Source organism: Vombatus ursinus, unplaced genomic scaffold (assembly GCF_900497805.2).
Source record: "Vombatus ursinus unplaced genomic scaffold, bare-nosed wombat genome assembly UNPS02014786.1, whole genome shotgun sequence".
Lineage (NCBI taxonomy): Eukaryota > Metazoa > Chordata > Mammalia > Diprotodontia > Vombatidae > Vombatus > Vombatus ursinus.
The window spans coordinates 1,574,792-1,600,009 of record NW_020954564.1 but is presented as its reverse complement, the minus strand read 5'-3'; the positions used below and the strand labels follow the sequence as shown (position 1 = coordinate 1,600,009).

General features: G+C 43.3%; 1 protein-coding gene across 1 annotated transcript; it reads left to right on the top strand.

Moving 5' to 3' along the window:
- On the top strand, positions 1-25,218 carry LOC114047343 (syntenin-2-like). Its single transcript, XM_027868144.1, has 9 exons — positions 1-122; positions 12,193-12,266; positions 14,184-14,250; positions 15,772-15,872; positions 17,427-17,585; positions 19,169-19,344; positions 19,430-19,601; positions 22,869-22,960; positions 23,704-25,218. The coding sequence occupies exons 2-9, from the start codon at positions 12,213-12,215 to the stop codon at positions 23,756-23,758; spliced, it is 876 nt and encodes a 291-aa protein (XP_027723945.1). The 5' UTR covers positions 1-122; positions 12,193-12,212; the 3' UTR covers positions 23,759-25,218.

Here is a 25,218-nt window from a genome sequence, read left to right as displayed (position 1 = left end):
TCCAGGAGGAACTTCAGCTGGAAAAATAAAGCATAGATACTTCCTGAGAGGAGGACAGACCTTTCTGGGAGCAGGAGAGGAGAGGAAAGGAGAGTAGACCAGTCCCAGCCCCAACTCTTCAGGTAAGCTCCCTTATGAAAAGCTGTGGTCATTTAAAGACCCTCGAACAGCAAGGTTCTTAACTTTGGCTAGAAGTGGGACTTGATGACTGAAGAACCTTCCCCCTTTTCCCCTCCTCTCACAATCCTTCTTGGTCTCAATTCTTTTCTCTTTTCTCTCTCCTCCCCCTTTTTTCCTCTTATCTGACTTCCCTTGCTTCTTCTTTTCCCTTCTTCCCTTTCATCTTCCCCTTCTTCCTTCACCCATTCTCCTTTCCTTTCTTCTTTTCTTCCTGATCTCCCTCCCCTTTCTTCCCTCTTCCTGCCTCCCCTCTTTTCCTCCTGTTCTCCCTCCTCCTGCTTCCTCTTTTCATTCAGCTTCCCATCCTTTTCTCCTTTTTACCTCCTGCTCTCCTTCCCCTACCCCCTCCTCTCTCTTCTCCCCCATTTCCTTCTGCTCTCCCTCCCCTCCCCCTTTTCCTACCTCTCTCCTCTTTCCTCTTGCTGTCTCTCCTTCCCCCTCATTTCCTTCTGCTCTCTCTCCTCTTCCCTCTTTTCCTTTCACCTCTCCCCATTTCCTTCTGCTCTCCCTCCCGTCCCCCTCCCCTCCCCCTCTCCCCTCTTTCCTCTTGCTGTCTCTCCTCTCCCCATTTCCTCATACTCTCCTTCCCCCTTCCCCCTTACTTTTTGCTCTTTCTCCCTCTCTCACTCCTATTTGCTGCTGTCCCCCACCCCCCACCCCCCACCCCCCAGCATTATTTGATCAGGTGTCCGTAGGGTGCCCACACTCCCCAGGGATAGAGCTGCGCTCTGGGCCTCTCTGCGGATTCTCCTCTCACTCATTGGTTCTTTTTCTTCCCTTCCCCGCCTCCCACCGCACACTAAACTCAATCCTGCTTCTCCCCTCCTCTCCCACGGGATGAGGAGAAGGAGCGGTGAGGATTCCGGAGGTAATGTCAGTAAAGGGGCTTTGAACTCCATCTAACCAGCCCCCAGCGTCTGGATGAAATGTGAATCATGTGGATTAAATATTGATAACGCGGTGAGAGCGGGCACTGATAGCGTCTTTTTTCTCAGGCTGTGTTCTGCTTCCCCGGCTCCAGAAAAGGGTACTTTGAATTGAAGGGCTCGGGGCCAAGAGGCCCATTTGAAGCAAAGGGCTGGGTGGAGCCAAACCTTTCTTTGCATTAGCCCCAAATGGCCAGCGCTGCGCTGCCGGGACTCGGATTTCCTCTAATAGGTTGTTCCCTCTGCCAGAGCTGCTTGTGATCAACAGCTTCCCAGCCACCCGTCCCCCCCGCCCCCCCAACAAAGCCCCAAAGCAGGCTGATTCTTGCTGCTCACCTTTGCCTGTGATATTTCTCTCCTCTGTGTGAGAAGGCCGTACTTCATTTAAAAAAAAAAGAAAAACGAAAAAATGAATTCCCCGAAAGACAAAGCTGGACATTCATGTAGCCCAGGTCCCCATTTTACAGATGACAATAGTGAGGTCCAGAAAAAGGAAGATCATCCAGAATTAGTGACACAGTAAAGATCAGCATCTAGGGCTCCTGACTCTCTGGCCAGAGATCTTTCCACACTTCCATACAATCTTCAACTATGGGTTTTTCTGGATAATGGTTTGGGGTTTTTTTTAGTTAACATTTTAGTCAGGATGATGATAAACAGACCATGGTGAGCTTTTTTTTCCTTTTCTTTTCAAATCTCATTTCGTTTTGAGAAACCAGTTTTCTTACCTAAGAATATCTCTGTCTCTGTCTCCCTCTGTGTCTCTATTTGTGTTTCTCTCTACCCATGTCTTGCTGAATCTATCTTTTTCCCGTTGAAAATTTCATGTGGTTTCAGGGATGATGATGAATACACAGATGACCTAGTCACAACTTCTCCTATATCTCTCCAATTAATTAGACTCCTTTTGACATCCTCCATCCGCCTTCTACATCCCACACCTTAGCCAGTAAAAATGACCAGAGTTGGGAGATGAAAGGCAGCAAGGTTGCTCAGTGGATAGAACACTGGGCCTGGAGTCAGGAAGACCTGCATTCAAATCTGGCCTCAGACATTTACTAGCTGTGTGACCTTGGGCAACTCACTTAACTCTGTTTGTCTCAGTTTTCTTATCTATAAAGTGAGCTGGAGAAGGAAATGGCCAAGCACTTTGCCAAGAAAACCCCAAATGGGGTCACGAAGAGTCAGACATGACTGAAACAAAAACAATTTATACTGAGTCAACAGGGAAATGAAGCTTCTGGTTAGGAGAGCAACAAGGAAGCCAGTGTTGCTGGATCTCAGAGTAGGTGGGAAGGTGCGGGATAAGGTGTAAGAAGACTGGAAAGGCTGGGGAAGAGGGGAGAAGTTATGAAAGCTTTGAACACCAAACAGAATTTTACAGTTGATCTTGGAGGTGATAGGGAGACATAGGAGGCTATTGAGTAGGAGGGTGACCTGGTGACCTGGCTAGACCTGTACTTTGGGAAGATCACTTTGACAGCTGAGTAGGGAGAGACTTGTAGAAGGAAGACCAACCATAAGTCTTCACTAGTCCAGGTGTGAGGTGAAGAGGCCTGCACCAGGCTGGTTGCAATGTCAGAGGAGAAGAGAGAAATGTCAAGAAGATAAGATAGATAGGCAGTGGCAACAGATTGGATATGGAGTCGGGGGTGGGGGGGGAAGGAGGTGAATGAGAGAGTTAGAAGAGGGTTAGAAGTGAGTTAGAAGTGGTTTAGAGGACCCAATTTGCAAGTGGCCTTTATATCCAAAGGATTTGGAAATTCTGATTTCCAAGGATATTAGAATCTCTGCTGTGAATTTTACTATGAGCAAGATCCTTTCTGTTTTAGACTTTTGAATAGATGACCTGAGGGTCCTTCTAGTTCAGGAGTGTACTGTGGAGACTCTTTAAAGGATTTTTTTTTTCAGTCATACGAACATTTCCTCCCTGCTCCAACCTCCCTGAATGTTCCCACCTCTATTCAGAGCAGCTAGTGTATGCTGAATTCCTTGGTTTTATTTAACCTCAAAGGACCCAATAGCTTGGTATCTCCGAGAAGTGCCTTGCATTAGCAGGTGCTCATAGAGGGTGTGGTAAAAAGAGCCCTGGCCTGGCAGTCAGGAGAACACAGCTCCGTCACCAACTTGTGGGCTGACTTTGGGCAAATTATTTCTCTCTAGGCCTCAGTTTCTTTCTTGCTAAAATGGCGGGGATGAACTAGATGCACTCTAAGGCCCCTCCCATCTCTGACAAACTGCAGCCAGGAAAGCGATTTCTTTCCTCCTCCTATCCCAGCTGAATCTGCAAGGAGCAGGCATGCTGTAAGTGTCCTCAGCTCCTAGGACTTGGAACTCTGAAGAATGAATTCTTGAATTCCATTGACTCATAGAAAGCCAAAGCCACAAGGGGCCCTTAGAATATTAGACCTCAGAGACAAATGTCAGAGGCCGAAGAGGCCTTATTCACTTGGACTGTCAGAGTCTGAAGGGACCATCTAGTCTAATTCCTTCTTTTTCCTGGAAGAGGAAACTCAGGCCCAAAGATGGGGAATGCCGAGCCCAAGATTGTACAGCGAGTGGTTAGAGCGTTTTCTCCACATACATACGTTCTATTCAGTGAGTGCAGAAATGGGGGGCCCAGTGTAGAGAGGAGATTCCCGAGCCCCCTCTGCCTGTCTCCTTAGGCAGTGGGAATAGGACTCCTGAGGCTTGGTTGTCTTACTAGGTGTGGCTAGGGGTGGAAGGCTACCAAGGAGGTTAGGACTAGAAATGGAACTTAAAGTACCTCTCACACTGATGAGTGTGCCTTAGAGAATGGTGGTATTGGAAATTTGATTCCAGCCTCTTTAAGACTGGCTATGTCCCTGGATGCCTTGGGGAAGGACCTTAACCTTTCCTTCTCTTACTGTTGCCCTTTTATACACCTTCCTTCAGTTTGGAGGCTTGGAGGACCCAGAGGAGAGGTCAGAGTCTGCGTGCAGGTTTCTGTGACAGAGGGAATTCTGAAGAGGAGAGAGTAATAGGCTCGCCTTGCATCTCACTCAGCCATCTCAGCTTGCCTGAACCCTACCTAAACTGGGCTGGGCTGGGCCGGGGGATGGAGTAGGTGGTACCTGGAATGGTCAGTCTCTACTGGACTCTGATCATGTGATCCTGGTCCTTACTTTCCACAGAGAAGGAGAATCTCTTTGGGGATCTCTCCTTCCTAGTGTAGACTAGTCATCCTTCCTGACCTCATGGCCCCATGATCTCAGCTTTTAAGACCTTCATACACTCAGCATAGGCCGAAAGGCTGTCCTAGGTCTTCGAAGCCCCACTTTGTATGGTGACCTGCCTTGCAAATGAGGACTCTCTCTTAGCCCCCACCACTCCTATAGTCCCCATGCCCCTTGCTGCCAGGGTGGCTCGGAGGCCCGGCTCTCTCTCTCTCTCTCTCTCTCTCTCTCTCTCTCTCTCTCTCTCTAGGAAATTACAAGGGCAAGAGGCATATCGAGACCTAGGGCAAGTCATGTACCTTTCGAGACCCCTTAATGGGGGAGGGCACTTAGGAACCAAACCAGAAATGATCCCCTCCCTATTCTCAAGGAGCTTACTTAGCTTTTCAATGGGCAATATGATTTACACAGATAAGGAATGGATTGGGATTCAATTTATACAGCTGTGGACTGTGGAGGGTAAAGAGGAGGCTCAGACTGCACTGTAGGAAAATAGGAGGAAGAGAACAGTAAAGCCTGGGTGTGTCAAGGAAGACTTTGCTGGGAAAGTACCAACCAATCTGTCAACATTATACCATCAGGCAGCCAAAAAAATCGAACTTACTTTTAGTAGGCAACAAAAAAGGGCTACTGTCCAAGACTAGGGAAGAGAGTCGAACTTTACTCTGCCCTAGTCACAGGAGCTTACACTGAGAGCTTTGGAAAGGGCATTAAGGGCTATCCAGTCTGAACCTCATTTTGCAAATGAGGAAACTGAGGCACAAAGAGGTTAAGTGTCTTGCTCAAGGTCACACAGGTAGTATTGAACCCAGAGGATTCTTTCCTTCTTTCCTTCCTTCTTTTCTTTCTTCTATCTTTCCTTCCTTCATTCTCTGTTCTAGTCAAAATGGCCTGCTAGCTGTTCCCTGTATATCCCCCGCCTAGATTCATTCAGAGCACAATTTAAGTACCACCTCCTACATTTTCTCCCACTTTAAGTAATTGTATATTATTTTGTTTATACTTTATATTTTTGTATCCATATAGATGCTGTATTCCTCTCCCCACCTCCATCTCAGTAGAATGTAAGCTTCTTTTTTTTAAATTTTTTTTCCCCTTTTTAAAAATTTCTTTGTTGTTGCTCTCATTTTTGAAAACCACATTCTTCCCCATGCTTTCGACTGTATTAAATTTGACGGAAACAAAAAACCTACAAATCAGCAGATGAGACAGTTGAGATTGAGACAAACAAAGCTCTCACTACATTTCTGCATGGCCTCATGGCCTCAACGTTAGCAAGACATTGGGTCTTTGGCTATAACAGCTAAGACAGGAAGAGTTTTATAAACTCCTTACAGTTTTCTAAGTCCTAGAGGTGTTTTTTAAAAATTAATTTATTTATTTTTAGTTTTCAACATTCACTTCCACAAGATTTTGAGTTCCAAATTTTCTCCCCATCTCATCCCTCCCCCCACCCCAAGATGGAATGCATTCTAAATATCCCTTCCCCTAATCTGCCCTCCCTTCTGTCTCCTCCCCCTTCTCTTAACCCCTTCCCCTTCAATTTTCCTGTGGGGCATGATAGAGTTCTATACCCCATTTCCTATATATCTTATTTCCTAGTCACATGTGAAAGCACCCTCCTATTGAGTAGGAGGGTGACCTGGTGACCTGGCTAGACCTGTACTTTGGGAAGATCACTTTGACAGCTGAGTATTTTTTTAACATGTGTTTTTAAAACTTTGGGTTCCAAGTTTTCTCCCTTCCTTCCTCCCCACCCACCCTCATTGAAAAGGTAAGCAGCTCGATACAGGTTATATATGTGAAGTCATGCAAAACACTTCCATAGTGGTCATATTGTGAAAAAACTAAGTATATTTCCCTTCATCCTATGCCCCCCCCATTTATTCTATTAGAATATAATCTCCTTGAGGGCAGAGAGTAACTTCATTTATATGTCTTTGTATCCCCATCACCTAGCATATTGTCTTGCACAAAATAGATTCTTAATACTAATTAGTTAGATTAAAGTAAATTGAGTGATAACTCTGGCTTCTAGTATTTGAAAAGGCATCCCGAGGAAGAGGGAATAAATGAGAAGGAAGAATCAGAAGGAATGGGCAGAAGGCGCAAAGACACAAGCTTAGGCTTGCTTTGAACTTAGAACTTCTTAACATTCAAGCTATCTTAAAAGGCAAAGGGCTACCTAAGGGGGAGGAGGGGGGTTTCCCCTCACTGGAGATCTTTAGGCAGAGGCTAGGAAGGAAGGATGGAAACAAGTGTTTATGAAGTACCTGCTATGTACCAGGCTCTGTTCTAAGCTCTTTATAAGTGTTATCTCATTTGATTCTTGGGGGCCATCTCTAGTGGTCCTGACCTATATCTTGCCCCTGGACCCAGATGACTCCTAAGGATTAAATGAGTCTGGTGACCTTGCACAGCCCTCCCTCACTTAAATCCAGTTCACTTGCAAATCATGGCATCATCTTCCTGATGTCATGGTCCTCTTCGAGAATGAAGGACAAACAACAACAACAACATTAGAGCCTTACAACAACCATTAGAGTTAGGTGCCATTATTATCCCCATTATCCCACAGGTGAGGAAAGTGAGGCAAACAGAGGTTAAGTCAGTTAATAAACATTTATCAAGTGCCACTATCTGCTAGTTACTGTGCTAAATAAACTCTGGGGATTAAAAAAAGAAAAAGAGGCCAAAGACAGTCTCTGCCCTCAAGGAGCTCATAGTCTAATGGGGAAGACAACAAGGAAACAATTATGTCCAAACAAGCTTTATACAGGCTATTTGGGGAACAATTAAGAGAGGGAAGGCATTAGAATTAAAGATTGGGAAAGGCTTCCTGGAAAAGATGGGATTTTAGGTGAAACTTAAAGTCAGGGACGGCAGTAGGCAGAGATGGGGAGGGAGAATATTTCAGGAATGGGGAATTTCCAGAGAAAATTCCTGGAGCTAAGAGACAGAGTATCTTGTTCAGAAAACAGTTAGTATCACTGGATCAGAGAATATATGGCAGGGAAGAAGTGTAAGGTATAAGAAGACTTAGGAATAGGGGGTAAGGTTATGAATTGACTTAGCTAGTAAGTGTCTGAGGCTGGATTTGAACTCAAGTCTTCCTGACTCCCATCTGCCTCTGAATGGCTAGATGACTGGTCTAAGTTATAGAAGGGATTCTTGTGCAGTCCTGGGGTGGGGGTCACAAAGAGTTGGACATGACTGAACAACATAGGAATACGAGTCAATGTTTCCGGTCAAGTCACTTGACCTCTAGGTCGGTGTCTAGACAACTCTTGATGAGCATATATTGCAGAGTAGGTACTGACCTACATTAGTGGAAAGCTTGCTTATCTGAGAATTCCCTATTTACATAGTTCCAGTCCCTCTCTTCCACCCTACTACACACACAGGGTCCAGAGTGCTTGGTACTTCAAGGACATCTGGCCCACCCCTTCGGTTTCAAAGTCACATGTGGCTTTCTAGGTCCTTGGGTTCAGTCTTTTGACTGAGTCCAAGTTTTACAGAACAAATCCTTTTATTAAGGGGATTTGTTCTGTGAAATTTGTACTCAGTTCTATATAACCAGTTCTATGTTATTCAGTTCTGTAGAACCAGAGTTCATAGTGCCGAGAATATGGTAGGTGTCTGATTTGTGTCATATTGATTGATTATAGGGGGGGGAAACCATGGTATAGGAGAACTGACTTGGGCATCATATCCTTAGCCAGGTAGAACAGTGTTTTGGGCTGGAGACTAGAGGAACTCTATGATCTCTTCCCAATCTATTATTCTAGGACTTTCAGAGAGTTTAAAAAGAAGCAGAATTTCTGGTCCCACCCATGTCTTCTCACCTTTGACTCTCAGAGAGGGGCAACCAGTTTAAAGTATAACCATCACCTGTTTTCCCTTTAGAAAATCAAAGGCAGCCTCCCCCCTCCTTTCCCCCCCTCCCCAGGTCTTTTATCTTTGGGTTTTGTTTTCCCCTTTGATCCTGTAGGTGAGCCAAGGGAAAGCAAAAGTCTTGCTTAGTGGTCACAGCTCCAAACTCTGAGTACTCTGGGGCATGTTCCACGTAACTCATGTGACAGTGACAATTATTGCTGCTTAAAGAAAGATCTGACCAATGTCTCATATTCAATAAAATTAATAGAAAGACTGGAATTTAAGAATACCTTAAAGGATCAAGCTGGGTCAATTAGTGCAGTGCATTTTTTTTTTATCCATAAGGCAAACAAAGGAAGAAAGGAAATATGCATTTATTAAGCACTGTGCTAAGCACTTTGCAAAAGTCTAATTTTAATAATAATGATAACTAACATACAGTGCTTGCTATGTGCCAGGTACCATTCTAAACACTTTACCATTATTATCTCATTTAATAATAATAATAGCTAACATTTACATTGCTCTTACTCTGTACTAAATGCTTTACAATTATCTATTTACAAATTACAATTTGATCCTCACATCAACTCTGTGAGGTAGGTGCTTTTATTATCCCCATTTTTAAAGAAAAATTAATTTATTTATTTTTAATTTTCCACATTCACTTCCATAAGATTTTGAGTTTTAAATTTTCTCCCCCTCCCTCCTCACCTCCCTCCCCAAGATGACGTGCAATCCGATATAGGCTCTACATATACATTCCTATTAAATACATTTTCACATTAGTCATGATATAAAGAAGAATTACAACTAATGGGTGCAACCACGAGAAAGAAGAGACAAAACAAAACAACAAAAGAAAAGGAGAACAAATCGTATGCTTCCATCTGCATTTAGACTCCATAGTTCTTTCTCCGGAAGTGGATAGCGTTTTCCACTGTGAGACCTTTGGAGATGTCTTAGGTCCTTGCATTGTTGTGAAGAGCCAAGTCTATCAAAGTCGGTCGTGGCACAACGTGGCTGTTACTGTGTACAACGTTCTCCTGATTCTACTCATTTCACTCAGCATCAGTCCATATAAGTTTTTCCAGGTTTTTCTGAAGTCTACCTGCTCATCATTTCTTACAGCACAATAGTATTTCATCACATTTATATACCACAGCTTGTTCAGCCATTCCTCAATTAATGGGCATCCCCTCAATTTCCAATTCTTGGCCACCACAAAAAGAGCTGCTATAAATATTTTTGTACCTGTGGCTCCTTTTCCTGTTTTTATGATCTCTTTGGGATACAGCCTTAGAAGTGGTATTGCTGGGTCAAAGGGTATGCACATTTTTATAGCCCTTAGGGCATAGTTCCAAATTGCTCTCCAGAATCGTTGGATCAGTTCACAACCCCACCAACAATGCATTAGTGTTCCAATTTTCCCACATCTTCTCCAACATTTATCATTTTCTTGTTTTGTCATGTTAGCCAATCTGATAGGTGTGATGCGGTACCTCAGAGTTGTTTTGGTTTGCATTTCTCTAATCAATAGTGATTATTATCCCCATTTTACAGATGAGGAAAGTGAGGATAAGTGACTTGGTCATACAGTTAACCAGTGTCTGAAGACATATTTAAACTTGGGTTTTCTTTACTGCAGGCTGGGTGCTTAATCCACTGTGTCACCTGTTTCTAGGTGCCACCTAGAGATAGGATGAACATTTTTATTTCAGAATAAAATTATAATAACATTTTTGTGTTCCTTGACCCGCTCAGTCCTTCTAGTTTTACGGGAAGAATAAGGAAGGCAGTGTGATGGAAGGAGCATCGGACAGGAGACCCGGCCAAGCCAGATTCTCATTGCCTGCTAGTGAACTTCCTCCCTCTGGGCTCATTTCCTCTTCTACAGATGGTTTCTAAGGCCGGGTCTGCTATTCCATGTTCTAGCGTGTCTTGGATCTGCTGTGATTCTCCACCATCACGAGATCGCAGGGTTAGTGCTAGAAGGGACCTTAGAAGCCATAGTCCGACTTCTCCCCCTCCCCCCAGTTTTACAGATGAGGAAACTGAGGCCCAGAGAGCTGAAGCATCTTGCTTAAAGTCATACGGGAAATGAGGAGCAGGTGGAAGATTCAAACTCAAGTCCTCCAACTCCAAATCCAGACATTTTTCTATGATTTTACCTATTCAGTGTTTGTTGAACAACTGAAAGAAACCAATCCAGAACAGAGCTTAAATTCCACAGGCAGCCTGGAGAAGAGACCGAAGATGCGCATGCAGATTTTCAGTCTTTTTTGGGGGAGGAGAGGCAGTTTAAGTGACTTGCCCAGGGTCAGACAGCCAGGAACAGATTTTCAGTTTTGTCTGAGACTTCAAAGCTCCTTTCCCACATTTAGTTTTAGTATGCAAATAAACTTTGTCCCCATCGATCACTGAGTGCCGCTATCTTGGTATTCTGTCTTGTTTGTGATTGTTCAGGCACTCAGTTGTGTCTAACTCTACGTGAACCTGTGGACTTTGTCCATAGGGTTCTCTTGGCAAAGATGCTGGAGTGGTTTGCCGCTTCCTTCTCCGGTGGGTCCCCATTTTACAGATAAGGAAATAGGGGTTAAGTGTGTTGCTCAGGGTCACACAGCCATGGCATTTTGCCTAGCGGTACATTTAGGATTTATTAGGAACTTCCAAAAAAATGTAACCTTTTAAGATGACAGCTCATCCCCTTACTCAAAACCCCAGTGGAGGTGATGTCTTCTGAGATCATTATCTTTGGCATGTAGCCATATCCTACAATATCCTGGGCTATGTTTTGGGTTTGTTGTTTAGATGAGAGATTAGGAATGAAGAATTTTTTCTTTGAAGTTGCAGCATACTTATCTAGGACTCTAGGTAATAGATAACAATGAATGCTGAATTCAAGAAGGTCTGGGTTCAGATTTAGTCTCTGATACATATTAATTATGTGACCCCTGGCAAGTCACATAACTTCTCTCATTTCTAAAATGGGGATGATAATGCAATTGGGTCATTCCAGGGTTATTGTGAAGGTCAAATAAGATATGAATGTAAAGTGCTTTACAAAGCCTAATGTATTATAGAAGAAATATTATTGTGAGGTGTAACTATTGAAAACAGTACATCTCAATTTGGAATTCAAAATTCTAAAAATAAACAAATAAATAAGAAAATAGTACATCTCAAGAGATTTGGATGGACAGGTGCAGAAACTATTGGTTCTGAGGTCCATCCAATCTACCCTATGACCCCAATATGAAGTTCCTCTACAAAGTTCAACAGCTGTTCAAAAAATGTTTCATCCCCTAAAGATGAGTAAGTTCTCTCTCGTGTCTGCCTACCGCTCCTTGTTCTGCTCATAAAGTTGGTGCAAGAGCTTGGAACAGGGTAAAGAGCTCCAGATTTGTAGTCAGACAACTTAGATTCAAATTCTGGAGCTGGTATTTATTACTTGTACATGTAACCACCTAAGTGACCCTGGGCAAATCACTAAACCTCTCTGGGTCTCAATTTCCTTATCTGTAACATCAGAGTGTAGGACTAGATTATATTCTAAATTCACTTCCAGCTCTAAATCTATAACCCTATGAAGTCAAATGTCTCTTTTCAATGATAGTCCTTAAGATAGCAGTCTAGTCCCACACCCTTTCCCCAGTATTCTTTACTCTAATAATAGTTAACATTTATTTACATAGCATTTCAAGATTTGCAAAGTACTTAACAAAACAGTAACTCATTTTATGCTCAAAACAACCCTGGGAGGTAGGTGTCATTATTATCCTCATTTTACAGATGAGGAAAGTGAGGCAAACAGAGGTTAAATGATCTGTCCAGTGTCATGCAGTTTGTAAGTGTCTGAGGCTGGATTTGAACTCATGGGTCTTCCTTATTCCAGATCTAACCTCTATCCAGCAGAGCCTTGGGCAATATTTACTATCAGTCAATGCTCTATGATCTTGTCTTTTCTCTCTGGCTTTATCTCATAGCATGTTGTATTTACTATTGTTCCATAGGTAACTCATTGGACACCGCCATGTCTGTCTTATACCCATCGCTAGAAGACCTGAAGGTAGACAAATTCTATCAGGTAATGTTTCCTTAGCCCTGGACTTCCTGTGACAACCAGCCTTGGAATGGGCCTAGCTCCTAGTGGGGTTATTGGACACTTTAGTAGCAACAAAACCAGTCAACTGCCTCGGGCAGAGCCCAAAAAGAATAAAGAAAGGGTGAGGTGTGGGGAGGAAGCTGAAGAAGTCTGGGGAGCACATGGGTGGAGCACATGAGAATCCCAGGTGCCAGTACTGGGTCAAGGGGATGCAGAAAGGTCAAACTCCAGTCAAAGGGGTGATATTAGGAAATGAGGAAAGAGATGGGGCATGGGCAGTTTTTAGTGAGGTTGACCTTCTTAGTTATTTTTATTATTTTGAGACTGGGTCTCTCTCCTATCTCGCCCAGGATGGAAGTGCAGTGGCCATTTATGGGCCCAATCTCACTAATAGCTAATGGTTAGCATTTACATAGCGCTTTAAGGTTTACAAAGCATCATGCAAGTATTGAATGGAAGCTTTGACCTGCTGCTTCTGTCCAGTGCTTAGCATAATGTCTAGCATATCGTAGGTACTTAATAAATGCTTATCAATTGGTTGACCTGGACAGGTTTGCCTCTCCTTATGTAGCACTCTCCCCTTAGAACTCCCAGCTCCTAACCTGCCAAGTTTAGCTTCCCCATTACCAGGGATTACAATCATGTATCACCATGTCTGGCATACTTCTTGGTTATTAAATCTCTTCTTCTACCCTCATCTGTCACTGGTGAAGAGTAGATCCCAAGATCCCATTTTTAGGGGACATTTAAAAACTCTTGGATTCATAGGAGTTTGAGCTAGGAAGGACCATAGAGATTATCTCTGGTTTTAATTTTACAGACTGAGGAAACTGAGGTCTAAAGAAAGGAAGCAATTTTCCTACATTCACATAGGAAATAAGTAGCAGAGTTGGAATGGAAATGCAGGTCTCATGGCTCTGAGGCCAGTACTTTTTATTATATCATTGCTTCTTTATGCCGTCTAAGTAGATCAAGGAGTCAGAGAATATTAGAACTGGAAGAGACCTTCAATGGGTATTTGACACAGGAATCCCCTTTACAACATCCTCAAACAAGGAGTCATTCAGCTTCTGAGGGAGCAAGGTGGCACTAGCGCTGTTGTACTAGGAGCCAGAAAGCCCTAAGCTCAAATCCTGCCTCAGCCAACTTACACTATTTGTAGGACGCTGGGCAAGTCACTTTACCTTTCTCAGCCTCATTTCTCTCATCTGCAAAATGGGGTATCAACAGCACCTTCTTGGATGGATCGTCATGAAGATCAGATGAGATAACACATGTAAAATATTTTTGAAACCTCAAAGTGCTACTGTATATAAATACTAGCTAATGTTCTTCTCAAAGACTTCTTTTTGAGACAACTCATTCATTCCATTGTTGGATAGTTCGTATTGTTAGGAAGTTCTGTACATTGAGCTGAAACCTGCCTCACTCCAACTTCTTCCCTTCTCCCACTGGTCTTAGTTTTGTCCTCCAAGGCCAAGGAGAAAAAGTCTCATCTCTCTTTCTCATTAACAATCCTTCAAATCTTTCAGGACAGCTCCCCAAGCCCCCTATTAAGTGTCTCTAAGTTATGCATCCCACTCAACTCTGTTAGCTGATCCTCAGATGATAGGGTTTTTATTTCCTTCCCTGTTCTGATCACCTTTCTCGTTTGTGACCTTTTATGATTTGGGATAAGACATATGCCACCTAGTCATACCTTCAAAGGGCCTTAGATCAGTTTTAGGGCTGCCTCCTAGGGTCTTCCTTACTCCATCATTCCCCATTGGTTCTAGGCTAGATATGAATTTTTTGGGAATTCAAGGAACCCCAACTTGGAGCTCACTTTGACCCTTTCACATGAAGGAACCCAGGAACATGAGAACTGAGTTTCTTATTGATGTTTCTGGTCTCTTGCAGGCTCAGGCTTCTGTGATTCCCAAGATGCTGGCCCTCCCAGCCCAGAAAACCTCATCTTCACAACCCAGTAAGTTATAGTCCAAGGCTTCTTCAACTTTTTTCACTTGTGACCACTTCAGACCCAAAGGGTCATGACCCACAGTTTAAGAAGCACTGAACCAGGATGCTGGCTCATTCTAGGGAGGGAGGGAGGAGGTGCCTTAGATTGTTAACATACCTGGCTGGCTTCTGGAAAGATAAGTCTATGGTTAGGAGAGAGTAAATTCATGACCCAGCTGGGGAGTGGTGTAAGGTATACGGTAGACTTGGATTCCAAGCCATAACCACATATACCTCTGCCAGCTTCAGCCCCTTTAGGTGACAAATTGGTACCAGAGTCAGTTCACAGAGACATAATGCTTATGGAAGCACTTAATAAGTGTTTTTTCATTCATTTATTCATTCCTGGGGTCATAGCTCTCTTTGGCTTTAGTCCTTCTACTTTTCAATTTGTTGGGAGCCCAGGGATATTGTCCAAGGTCTATTCATAGTCCTGTATGCTCAACTGAGATCTTGTAACTGGATCCATTCCCTTGCTGTATGTCCCATTGAATTCTTCTAGAGAACTGACAGAACATGAAATGTCAGAGCTGGGAGAGACCTTGGAATATGGAGTGTCAGAGCTGGGAGAGACTTTGGAACATGGAATGTCAGAACAAAGAGAGACCTTAGAATATGGAATGTCAGAGCTGAAAGGGATCTTGGAATATGGAATGTCAGAGCTGAGAGGGACCTTATAACATAGAATGTCAGGGCTGGGAGGGACCTTGTAACATAGAATGTCAGGGCTGGGAGGGACCTTGGAATATGGAATGTCAGAGCTAGGAAGGGTCTTAGAGATACCAGGAGTTCTTAAAACCTTTTTTCTGTCATGGACTCCTTTTGGTAGTTTGGAAGTTTATGGATCCCTTCTCAGAATAATGTTCTGAAATGCATAATTATTTTAAAAAAATTGGATTACAAAGGAAGCCAATTGTAATGAAACACAATTATCAAAATATTTAAAATAAAAAGTTCACAGACTTCAGGTTAAAAATCCCTTGAGTCCAGCATACTCATTTCACAGATGAGGAAACTGAGTCTTAGAGAAAAATAATTTTCCCAAGTCGCTTAAGAAGTCAACTGACAGAGGCCAGCTTGGAACCTAGGATTCCTGACTTTCAGCCGTGGGCTTATTTTATATCTGTCTATCTATAGATCTAGTCAGATAGATCAATAGATATAGATAGATAAATAGCTATCTGTATAATTTAAATATAAAACATATATCATAAATAAATTATAGAATAAATTAAAATTATTTAATATTACATAATAGATAAACAATATATAGAAATATATCACTATTCCTTAATACAAATGTGATTATACATGTATGGTATATATATATCATTATTCCTTAATATAAATTTAATTACATATGTGTGTGTGTGTGTGTGTGTATTCCTTAATATATTAATATGCCTGTTGACTTTAAAGGCTATTGGCACTAGAGACAGCTATGTGTGTGTAAATCATGTTTTTCTGTTCTCTTCTATTCCCCTCTTAGTTCTGTACCCAAATTTGGCTGAATTAGAAAGTTACATGGGTCTCTCTCTCTCAAGTCAAGAAGTTCAAGAGAACCTGTCCCTGACTCCAGGAAGCGACAATGTGGGTATCTTTGTCTGTTTGGATTATTTCAGCTAAGCACAGAGGATGGAGGTGCTCCCTCCCTCCCTCCCTGCTGCATCAGTTCCTGCTCCTGGCCTAGAGGGGCTTCTGCATTTCTTGGCTGTGAACTTCTTTCCTTCCTTTTTGTTTTTATCATTTCTGGTGCTGGTATTTCTTATTTAGCTCCTGCTGTCCCTTTGGCAGTGCTTCATTCAGGGAGTAAAGGTCCCTTCTGACCTCTGGAACCTGGGCTGGCTCTAGCTCAGCACCAGGAGAAAATCCAGATGAGATTAGGATGGGTCAAAGGAAGATCCTGGTATAAAGCAATCTCTGAAGTCCCAGCCCAGCATTAATCCACAGAATCCAAGAATCTCAGAATCGGGAGAGACCTCAGAATGTAGTTAAACCTGGACCTGAGAGCAGGGATCTCTTCTGCAACAACCTCGAGAAGGGGTGGTTGTCCAGCTTCTGTTGGAAAACCTCTAGTGATGGGGAAGGAGTTCACTGTCTCCTGTAGTAGCCCATTCCATTTTAGGATAGCTCTGTCAATAGGCAATTTCTCATGTCATATTGAGTCGAAATCTGTTTCCCTGTAATATTTCCCAGTTGATCCTAGTTCTAGATTTTGGGGCCACTCTGAACAAGTCCTCATTCTTTTTCCCCAAGATGGCCCTTCAGAGAGTTAAAGATAATTGTCATTGGTCCTCCTAGGTCTTTTCTTCTTTAGAATTAAAACATTTCTAGTTCCTTTGACATTTCCTCACTTGACATGACTTTGAATCCCTTCGCTCCTTGGTCTCCATCTTACGAATACACTTTGACTTGTTCCTTCTAAGATTCGGGGCCCTAGACTGGACGAAGACTCAAAGAATAGCATCCTTTATGGTCCTGGATGCTAGCCAGACTCAAAGGTTCATTGGTTCTTGGGACCTTGAGGTTTCGGTTTAGCCTTGAGAAAGGCCTGGAATTGACCTTACCTCCAAGGGAGTCACCACTAGACTATGGAGACGTTGGGCCAGACTTCAGTGCACTCCATACATAGGCTAGTGTGTGGTGCAGGGGGAGATGTTTCCTCTGCAAATTTCTCTATTAAGTTCGTCAGCCCCTAGGGCTGAACTTGATCCATCTTAGACACTAACCATGGGACCTTGGGCAGACCACCTACCCTCTCGATGCCTTGGTTTCCTCACCTACAAAATTATGGCCTTTAAGGCCCTTTCCAGCTCCAAACCCATAATTCTGTCACATCCTTCCATCCTGCTATGTAGCACACACACACCCCTGCATGCAGCTTCTCCGGAATGTGGGGCTGTTTTGCCCTCTAGTGGCCATTCAGAGAAATTTACACTTTCTGCTGCCATCTCCCATGTTTTGCTTTTGAGTGGGGCCACCAAGTGTGATGGACCCCAGAGGCTTCATTTCCCTATCTTACCCAGAAAGGCAATCACTTCACTCTCCACTCCCCATCTCTGCCACATCACAGTTAGCAAATAGAAGAAAATAGTCTCTTCTAGGTACCCACACTGACACTGATTATTTGACCAATCCTTACAGCAAGTGGCCACTCCCACTGCACAAGGTCGGATGGTAGCCCCAGTGACTGGAAATAACTTGGGCATCCGAAGAGCTGAGATCAAGCCAGGCGTACGAGAGATCCACCTGTGCAAGGATGAGAAGGGGAAGACTGGGCTGCGTCTGCAAGCCATTGACAAGGTATTGGGAAGGGGGGCTCATGTATCTCCCTGCCAGCTTGGGCCATCACTGTGGGAGATTTTGAGAAAGGGGAAAGGATGACAGGGTCTCCTGCTAAGGTGGGTATAGGAGTCCCCAGAGATTTCTGCCCCTTCTCCCTAGGTTATCACTGAGCTTTCTTCATTTTCCTAGGATCAGAGAAATCAATTTGGAAGGTCCTCAGAGGTCATCTAGTACACACACACACACAAATACAAACACACACACACATGCACACATGCACATGTGCACACACACACTTTAAAGATGTGGTGGAATATTTTGCTCAATACAGGCAATAAGTAGCAATGGGATTCAAAACTAGTTCCTTTTGACTCCAAATATCAGACTCTAGCATCATTTGTGTCCCACTCTTAATGAATAGGGCCAGAACTGGAAATTTCTGGGTATTACTTTGCTGCTGGTCATAGGAATTCAGGAACTTTGATTCTTGTTCAAAATTATAATCGGCTCATGTTCAAGATTGTAATACATACACACATATGTGAGTTCTAATTTTTGGAGTTTAATTTGATGTGTGTGGGGGTGACATGTACAGATGTTTGGGGAAGCTAGATGGTGTAGTGCATAGAGGGCTAGGCCTACAGTCAGGACGACCTGGGTCCAAATTCAGCCTCAGACACTTACCAGCTGTGTGACTCTGGGCAAGTCACTTAACCTTTGTCTGCCTCACTTTCCTCATCTGTAAAATGAGAATAATAATAGCACCTAACTCCCAGGGTGGTTGTGAGGATCAAATAAGATAATATTTGTAAAGTGCTTAAAGGCACAGTGCCTAGCACATAGTAGGTGCTAGATAAATGTTAGCCAATACACACACACACACACACACACACACACACACACACACATTATTTTGTGGCTACAAAGGTTTGTAATACTTCTGTGTGGAAGACAGGATGGAGATTTTTTACTCCCATTTTACATATGGAAAAATTGAGGCCTCAAAGAAAGGAAAGTGACTGGCTGGTTGTCCTGGAATCAGTTAAGTGGCGGTGCTTTGAACTGAAGTCTTCTATGTCCCGGGCCATGCTGACATTTCTCCCACTCCATAATTGACCATCCTAGGACAGCATTACATTTGCAGCTGTAGACATCTTGACCATGTGATCAAAGCAGAGAAAGACCCAAAGGGGGCAATATGGGTGTGTGGTGAGGGAGGGGCTAGGGCATATGTGGAGGTGATAAGGCCCTGCCACTTCCTGCCAGCTCTCTATCCCATCTGACCCAAAAGACATCCCAGGTATTCTGCCTTTTGCCTCATCTTGAAATAGAAAGAATGATGGATACAGAATCAAACAATTTAGGTTCAAATTCCTTCTCTGTACTCAGAAACTTTGTGACCTTGGGGCAAGCCTTCACATGTGCTGGGCCTTAGTTTTCTCATCCATAAAATGAGAAGGAGGTTGGACTAGGTGATCCAAGGTCCCTTCCATCTCTCAATCTATGAGCCTACAAGCCCTGACCCTTGAGCCAGTTTCAAGAGATGTTTTGGGCTGGATGGAACGCCAGTCCTGACTGTCAAGTGGGTCTTCTTCCCGTAGGGCCTGTTTGTCCAATTGGTTCAGGCCAATACTCCAGCCTCCCTCGTAGGCCTTCGCTTCGGGGACCAGATCTTGCAAATTAATGGGAAAGACTGTGTGGGGTGGAGTGCGGTCAAGGCCCACAAAGTGGTGAAGAAAGCCTCAGCTGAGAAGATTGTCATGATCGTGAGGGACAGGTAAGCCGGCCAGAGCCACAGACTACACAATAGGTGCTCTCTCTGGTGCCAGACATCCCCTGTCTCACTGCTGTCTCCATTCTAGGCCTTTCCAGCGGACTGTCACCCTGCACAAAGACAGCAACGGCTTTGTGGGCTTTATGTTGAAGAAGGGGAAAATTATTTCTATTGTCCAAGGCAGTTCTGCAGCTCAAAATGGGCTCCTCACCAATCACTGTATCTGTGAAGTGAATGGGCAGAATGTCATTGGACTGAAGGTAAGTCAGGGAGCTTCTCCCTTGAGGTATCAAGAAAAAATACCTCTGGCTAGGTACTCACGAGACCTGGATTCGAGGTCTATATCTGCCATTGATAGGTTGTGTGAACTTGATCAAGTCATTTCTTTTTCTAAACCTCAGTTTCCTCATTTGTAAAATGAGAATGTACATAAAGCTCTTTGCTTTCTTCTGGGTATTTATAGGAGCAGTTTTTGTACTAGCAAAAGAATAAAAAACCTGGAAACTAAGAGGATGTCCAATAAATCAGAAATGGCTGAAAAAGTTGTGGCCTGTGAATGTGACAGAATACTATTGTGCTATGAGAAATGAGGAAATAGATGAGGAAATTTCCAAAAGAAATGGAAAGACTTGTATGAATGGGGTGATAAAAGATGAAGTGAGTAGAACCAGAGGAACAGTTTATACTGTGTAACATCAATATTATAGATATGAACAGTTTTGAGGACTTTTATAAACTAATGAAGAATGAATTGGGCAGGACCAGGACAGCCATTATATGGTGACAAAGCACTCTCAAAACAACTTTGAAAGCTTTAGGAACTATGATCAATCAATACAATGACCATCCACGATTCCAGAGGATCCGTGATGAAACATGTTTATCCATTAGAGAGAAATGATGAAGTGTGTATGTGTGTGTGTGTGCAGAAAGTAAGAAAATTTGTTTTGCTTAACTGCATATTTGTTAAAAGAAATTTGTTTTTTTTCTACAAGAAATTTGCTTTTTTTCTTTTCTTTTTTTCTGATAGGGTGAGAGATGGGAAGGAGAGAAAACAGATTTCTGTTCATTAAAAACATATGGAGGGGCAGTTCTACAGATGTCAGATGTTTCTTGCCCTTTCAAATGAGGCTACTAGTTTACTTTGTCACAAGAGATACCTTGTAACAAGAGGCAATAGGAGTAATCTATATATGTATGTCATGTAAAAACAAACCACATAAATAAAGTGAAGGGTGGAGGGGAGGTGGGAATGTTAGTAACTCTTCCCCCACCTCCTCCCCAGGGCTGTGGTGAGGTTCAGATGAGAGAATGGATGTGAAAGCCCTCTCTAACCAGAAAGTGCTTTTGGAATGTGAGAGATTCTATTTTGCTGTCACTGTTATAATCGGAGAGAATGGTGTTCCTGAATCACTTTGGAATACAGCAAATTTCTTCTTCTGCTGCTTCTTCTTCCTCTTCTTCTTCTTCCTCTTCTTCTTTCTCCTCTTCCTCTTCTTCCTCCTCCTCTCCTTTCTCTGCCTTCTTTCCTTCCTTCTTTCCCTCTCTATTCTTCTTTTCTTCTACCCTCCCTCCCTCCTTCCTTCCTTCCTTCCCCTTTTCCTTCCTTCCTGTTAATATTTCTTTAAAAAAATAGTTCCACAGACAATAGTGAAAAGTAAAATCAGATTCAAATTCCAGGGGCTCTGAAATAGGCTCTTTGTTCCTGGTAGGCCTAGCCCAATGACTGACCAGGGCTGCTTGTAACCAGGAGTGTCATCATCTTGATCCCGCCCAACTTTTGGGAAAACATCCCTTCACCCCTTCCAGGACCTTCAGCAGGGTAACAGAATGTCCATGTGAGGCTGCTGGCCTAGAAATCCAGGCTCAGACTGGATTGTAAATGACACAGAGCTAGGTGTGAGGCTGAGTGTATGGTTGGAACTCAAAACATCTTAGAATCTTGACATATTAGAACCAGGGCTAGGGAGGTTTGTCAAGTCACGTTGGTTTAACTCCTCTGTTTTATGATTATTATGATTGTTTTTATCTCACTTTTATCTAGCCTCTTAAGGTGATTCAGGAGTCCTAGGGGATTACTGAGATACGGGGACTTCTTTGCCTCTGCACTCACTTGCCTCCAGCTACCAGACTTCTTGAGACCGTATTTTCATATTTTTCTCTGTCTCCTTCACTATCAGGCTGTCACTTCTTGCAGACAGTATGTGTTTGCCTATAGCAAACAACATTTTTTCCACCCCCTGTTATAATTTTTTATTGGCTGTACGTTATGTATTGTAGTCTGGGAAACCAGATACCCAAGTTTGTTAAAATTGTGTATAAAACAAAAATTAGTAAGTTCTGAGTCAGGGCCTGGGGGGACTTTCCTGTGAATAAAACCCATGAGATTTAGCAAGCAAGGTTGGGTGGATTTGTTTAGGGTAGGCCAAGATCCTTGGGACAGATCTGATTTTTATTTGTGGTTCTTGTCTCCTTTACCTGTCCAGCCAACAAATGATGAGTTTCAGGACTATGTGTATTCTAAACTTTGTACCTCCCCTAGCCTTTACCCCAGTGTTTCCCACACAGCAATGTCATAATTGCTCATTGAATTGCAGGAGCTAAGATGCACTCATTTTCTTAGTGTGCCTTCTTCTCTGTCCACACTGTCCCCACTCTCCACCTTGACTTGGTCCTAGTCAGTTGGATAGAGTTGAGATAAGCTTGCATGAGCCCTAGTTACTCTGGTTGGTTGTGTATGAGATCCAGACAGTGTAAAGTCTTCATTTACTTCAGTTTATTCTCTACATTTGGGGGTTAGAATGGTGGAGAGAGACAGAAAGACAAGGAAATATTGTCCTTGCAAAACTTCTCAGGCCCTGTAGGAGGCCTGGGATTTGGGGATGAGACCCTGAGGCTAGCATTCTGGAAGTAGTGGCCACTGATTTCTTTTTTTTTTGGTGAGGCAATGGGGTGAAGTAACTTGCCTAGGGTCATATCTAGTAAGTGTCAAGTGTCTGAGGCCAGATTTGAACTCAGATCTTCCTGAATCATGGGCTGGAGCTCTATCCACCGTGCCATCTAGCTGCCCCCACCACTGATTTCTAATGTACTGTATGATCTGAGGTCAGTTACAACCAATGCCGTCCTGTTTTGTATGCCCCTCCAGTATCTTGTGTATCTTTGTATTACTCTAGCAGTGGAATTGGCAGCATGGTTAGAAGCATCTATTGTTGTTCAGTCATTTCAGTTGTATCTGACTCTGTGACCCCTTTGGAGTTTTCTTGGCAGAGATGCTGGAGTGGTTTGCCATTTACTTCTCCAGCTCATTTTAACAGATGAGGAAATTAAAGCAACCAGGGTTAAATGACTTGCCCAGGGTCACACAGGCAGTAAGTGCCTGAGGTCACATTTGAACTCATGAAGGTGAGTCTTCCAGATTCCAAGCCCAGCACTCTATCCACTGTACCACCTAGCTGCCCCTACCAGTATCCTAATGTCATCATTTTTCACTTTTCATTTTCTTCTTCCCTCCCCCTTGGCTCTAGAACAAGGAGATTATGGATATCCTGGCCACAGCTGGAAATGTAATCACTCTCACCATCATCCCCACAGTGATTTATGAGCACATGATTAAAAAGTAAGGAGACCTTTTCTTCCCTCCACCCCTTTCTTCACCTTGCCTAACAGCTATGGAGAATCCTTCAGCATCCAATCAAATGTCAGTGTTGGGAGGAATCTTCAGAATATAGAACTTTAGGGAGTAACTTCTTGAAGACCATCCACAATGTTGGAGGCAGAGACAGGACATGAACCCAAGTCTCCTAATTCCTATGACAGGGCTTGTTTTTACTCAACAAATTGCCTCTTAGGTTAAAGCAAGGTGGTAAGGTAACAGAGTGCAGGCTGTCTTTATTGATGATGAAGAAGGGCTAGGTAAAGATGAGAGGCAACCTGATAGAGTAGGAAGAGTTCCCTGGTTTGGGAGGGAGGAGACGTGGGGTTAAGTTCCAGATGTGCCACTTACTAGTTGTTTATTTTAGCCTCGGTTTTCACATCTGTAAGATAAAGAGGTTAAAGTCAATGATCTCTAAGGTCCCTTCCAACTTAGACATTCCATGGCTGTTTGTTATCAGAAAAAGAAAACGTAGGACTCCTGTAAGGACTCATAGTTGGGGAACACCTGTGTCTAATCTGTAAGCCCAAGGGGTGGGGGTGATTCTATCCCTTGCCTGTACAACCCCCAGAAGGGGCTGGGAGGAAATGCCAGGAGATACGAAAGCTTCAGAAGTATGTAAAGCAAATGCAGAGTCGTATTCATGTCATGAGAGGTTCTCTGAGAAAAGCTTTTTGCCAATCCCAGCTGTCTTTCATTGTTCCCAGGCTTTCTTCGACCCTGCTGCATAATTCCATGGATCGTTCTATTCCTGATATCTGAAGCCAAGGACCTGGACAGCCTGCAGCTCCAGGCCCTCCTTCCTGTCCTTCCACAGGGGGACCCTCTAACATTTCAAAGGATGGGATGGGAGCACAGTTCACATGCCTCTAGGGGCCCTCTCAATCCTTTCAGGGGACCATTTCTGTCACTTCAGGGGAGGGCGTGGGAATGAGCAGCATTCCATGTTATGATTTCTTTTTCTTCTAGCTGGCTGAGAGGAGCTCTTTAATCCTGCTGCAGACAGGATCCTGGAAGGACCTATGCATGCCAAGGGGTTAGGGAAGAAAACAGAACCTGGAACAAGCCCATAGTAAAGTCTTCATGTCTATATGCCTGGAAGAATGAATTCTGGCAAATACTAACACTCATATAGTTTCCTGGGGCTTCAGGCATCAAGCAGAGAAGAAATGGGTATGGACATAACCCATTTCACATTTCTTCGCAAAAAGCTTGGTGAAGTAGCATTACAGGAGGGCTTAAGATCAAAGCAGAGGGAGAGCTAAAAGGGGTCTCAGAGGCCCTCTACTCCAAGCCCTCATTATTTAGCACCAAATTTATAAATACTGTGATACAATCAAGCAAATTAGAGCTTAAGGAAGTTAATGCCACAGGGCACTCAATTCTGCTGCCCAACCCCCACCCCCCTTCACTCATCATTTCAGGATTTTGTGGCAGTTGATTTTAATATATTCAAAGAGGTTGATGCAGGGGGTAGGCCTCAATGCTGGGCAGAGGACCTAGGGATAAATAGTTGGTTGTCATTATTGAAATAGCTCCTAGGTCAGTTTGAAGAGTTGACCCTCAAAAGGGAATGAATCGGACAGAGCTCAGGTTTCTCTCTTAGCTCTTTGCCATCTTTGCAAAAGAACTTAAAAAAAATTTTAAATAAAGTGAGCTCCATGATGAACAATCAATCAATCAATCAATAAGCGTTTATTAAGCACCTACTACCTGCTAGGTTTATTGATCGATTGAAAATGATTTGGAAATCAAGTGCACCCCATTATGATGAGCAAGGAGAATACTAAGCAGATTCCAACATGGTTGATAAAAACAACACTAAAAAAAAGCAGTCAAATTTATAACTTCCATGATGAATCTTGCTCCCAGAGAACAGATGATGAAACAGCTGTTCTGAGGGGCTCCTGGTGGGTGAGGGTTTTCCAATATCAGCCTAGATCCACTATCCTGCTCTTTCTCATACTCCATTCCCTTAGCTTTCCATCTCCAGCTCTGGGAACAATACCAGAAAGGACAAGTCAGTCTTTCTCTATGGCTCCATTCTTCATCCCTATAACTTCCCAGACCAAGAGCCCTCCCTAGCCACAACTTCCCCAAATATGTCTTCTTTCCCCATTAGAATATAAGGGACTGCCATGCTTTTTTAATTTGAGCCCTCATTTCTTGGCATAATATCTGGTGCATAGTAAGTGTTGAATAAATGATTATTCATGCATTAA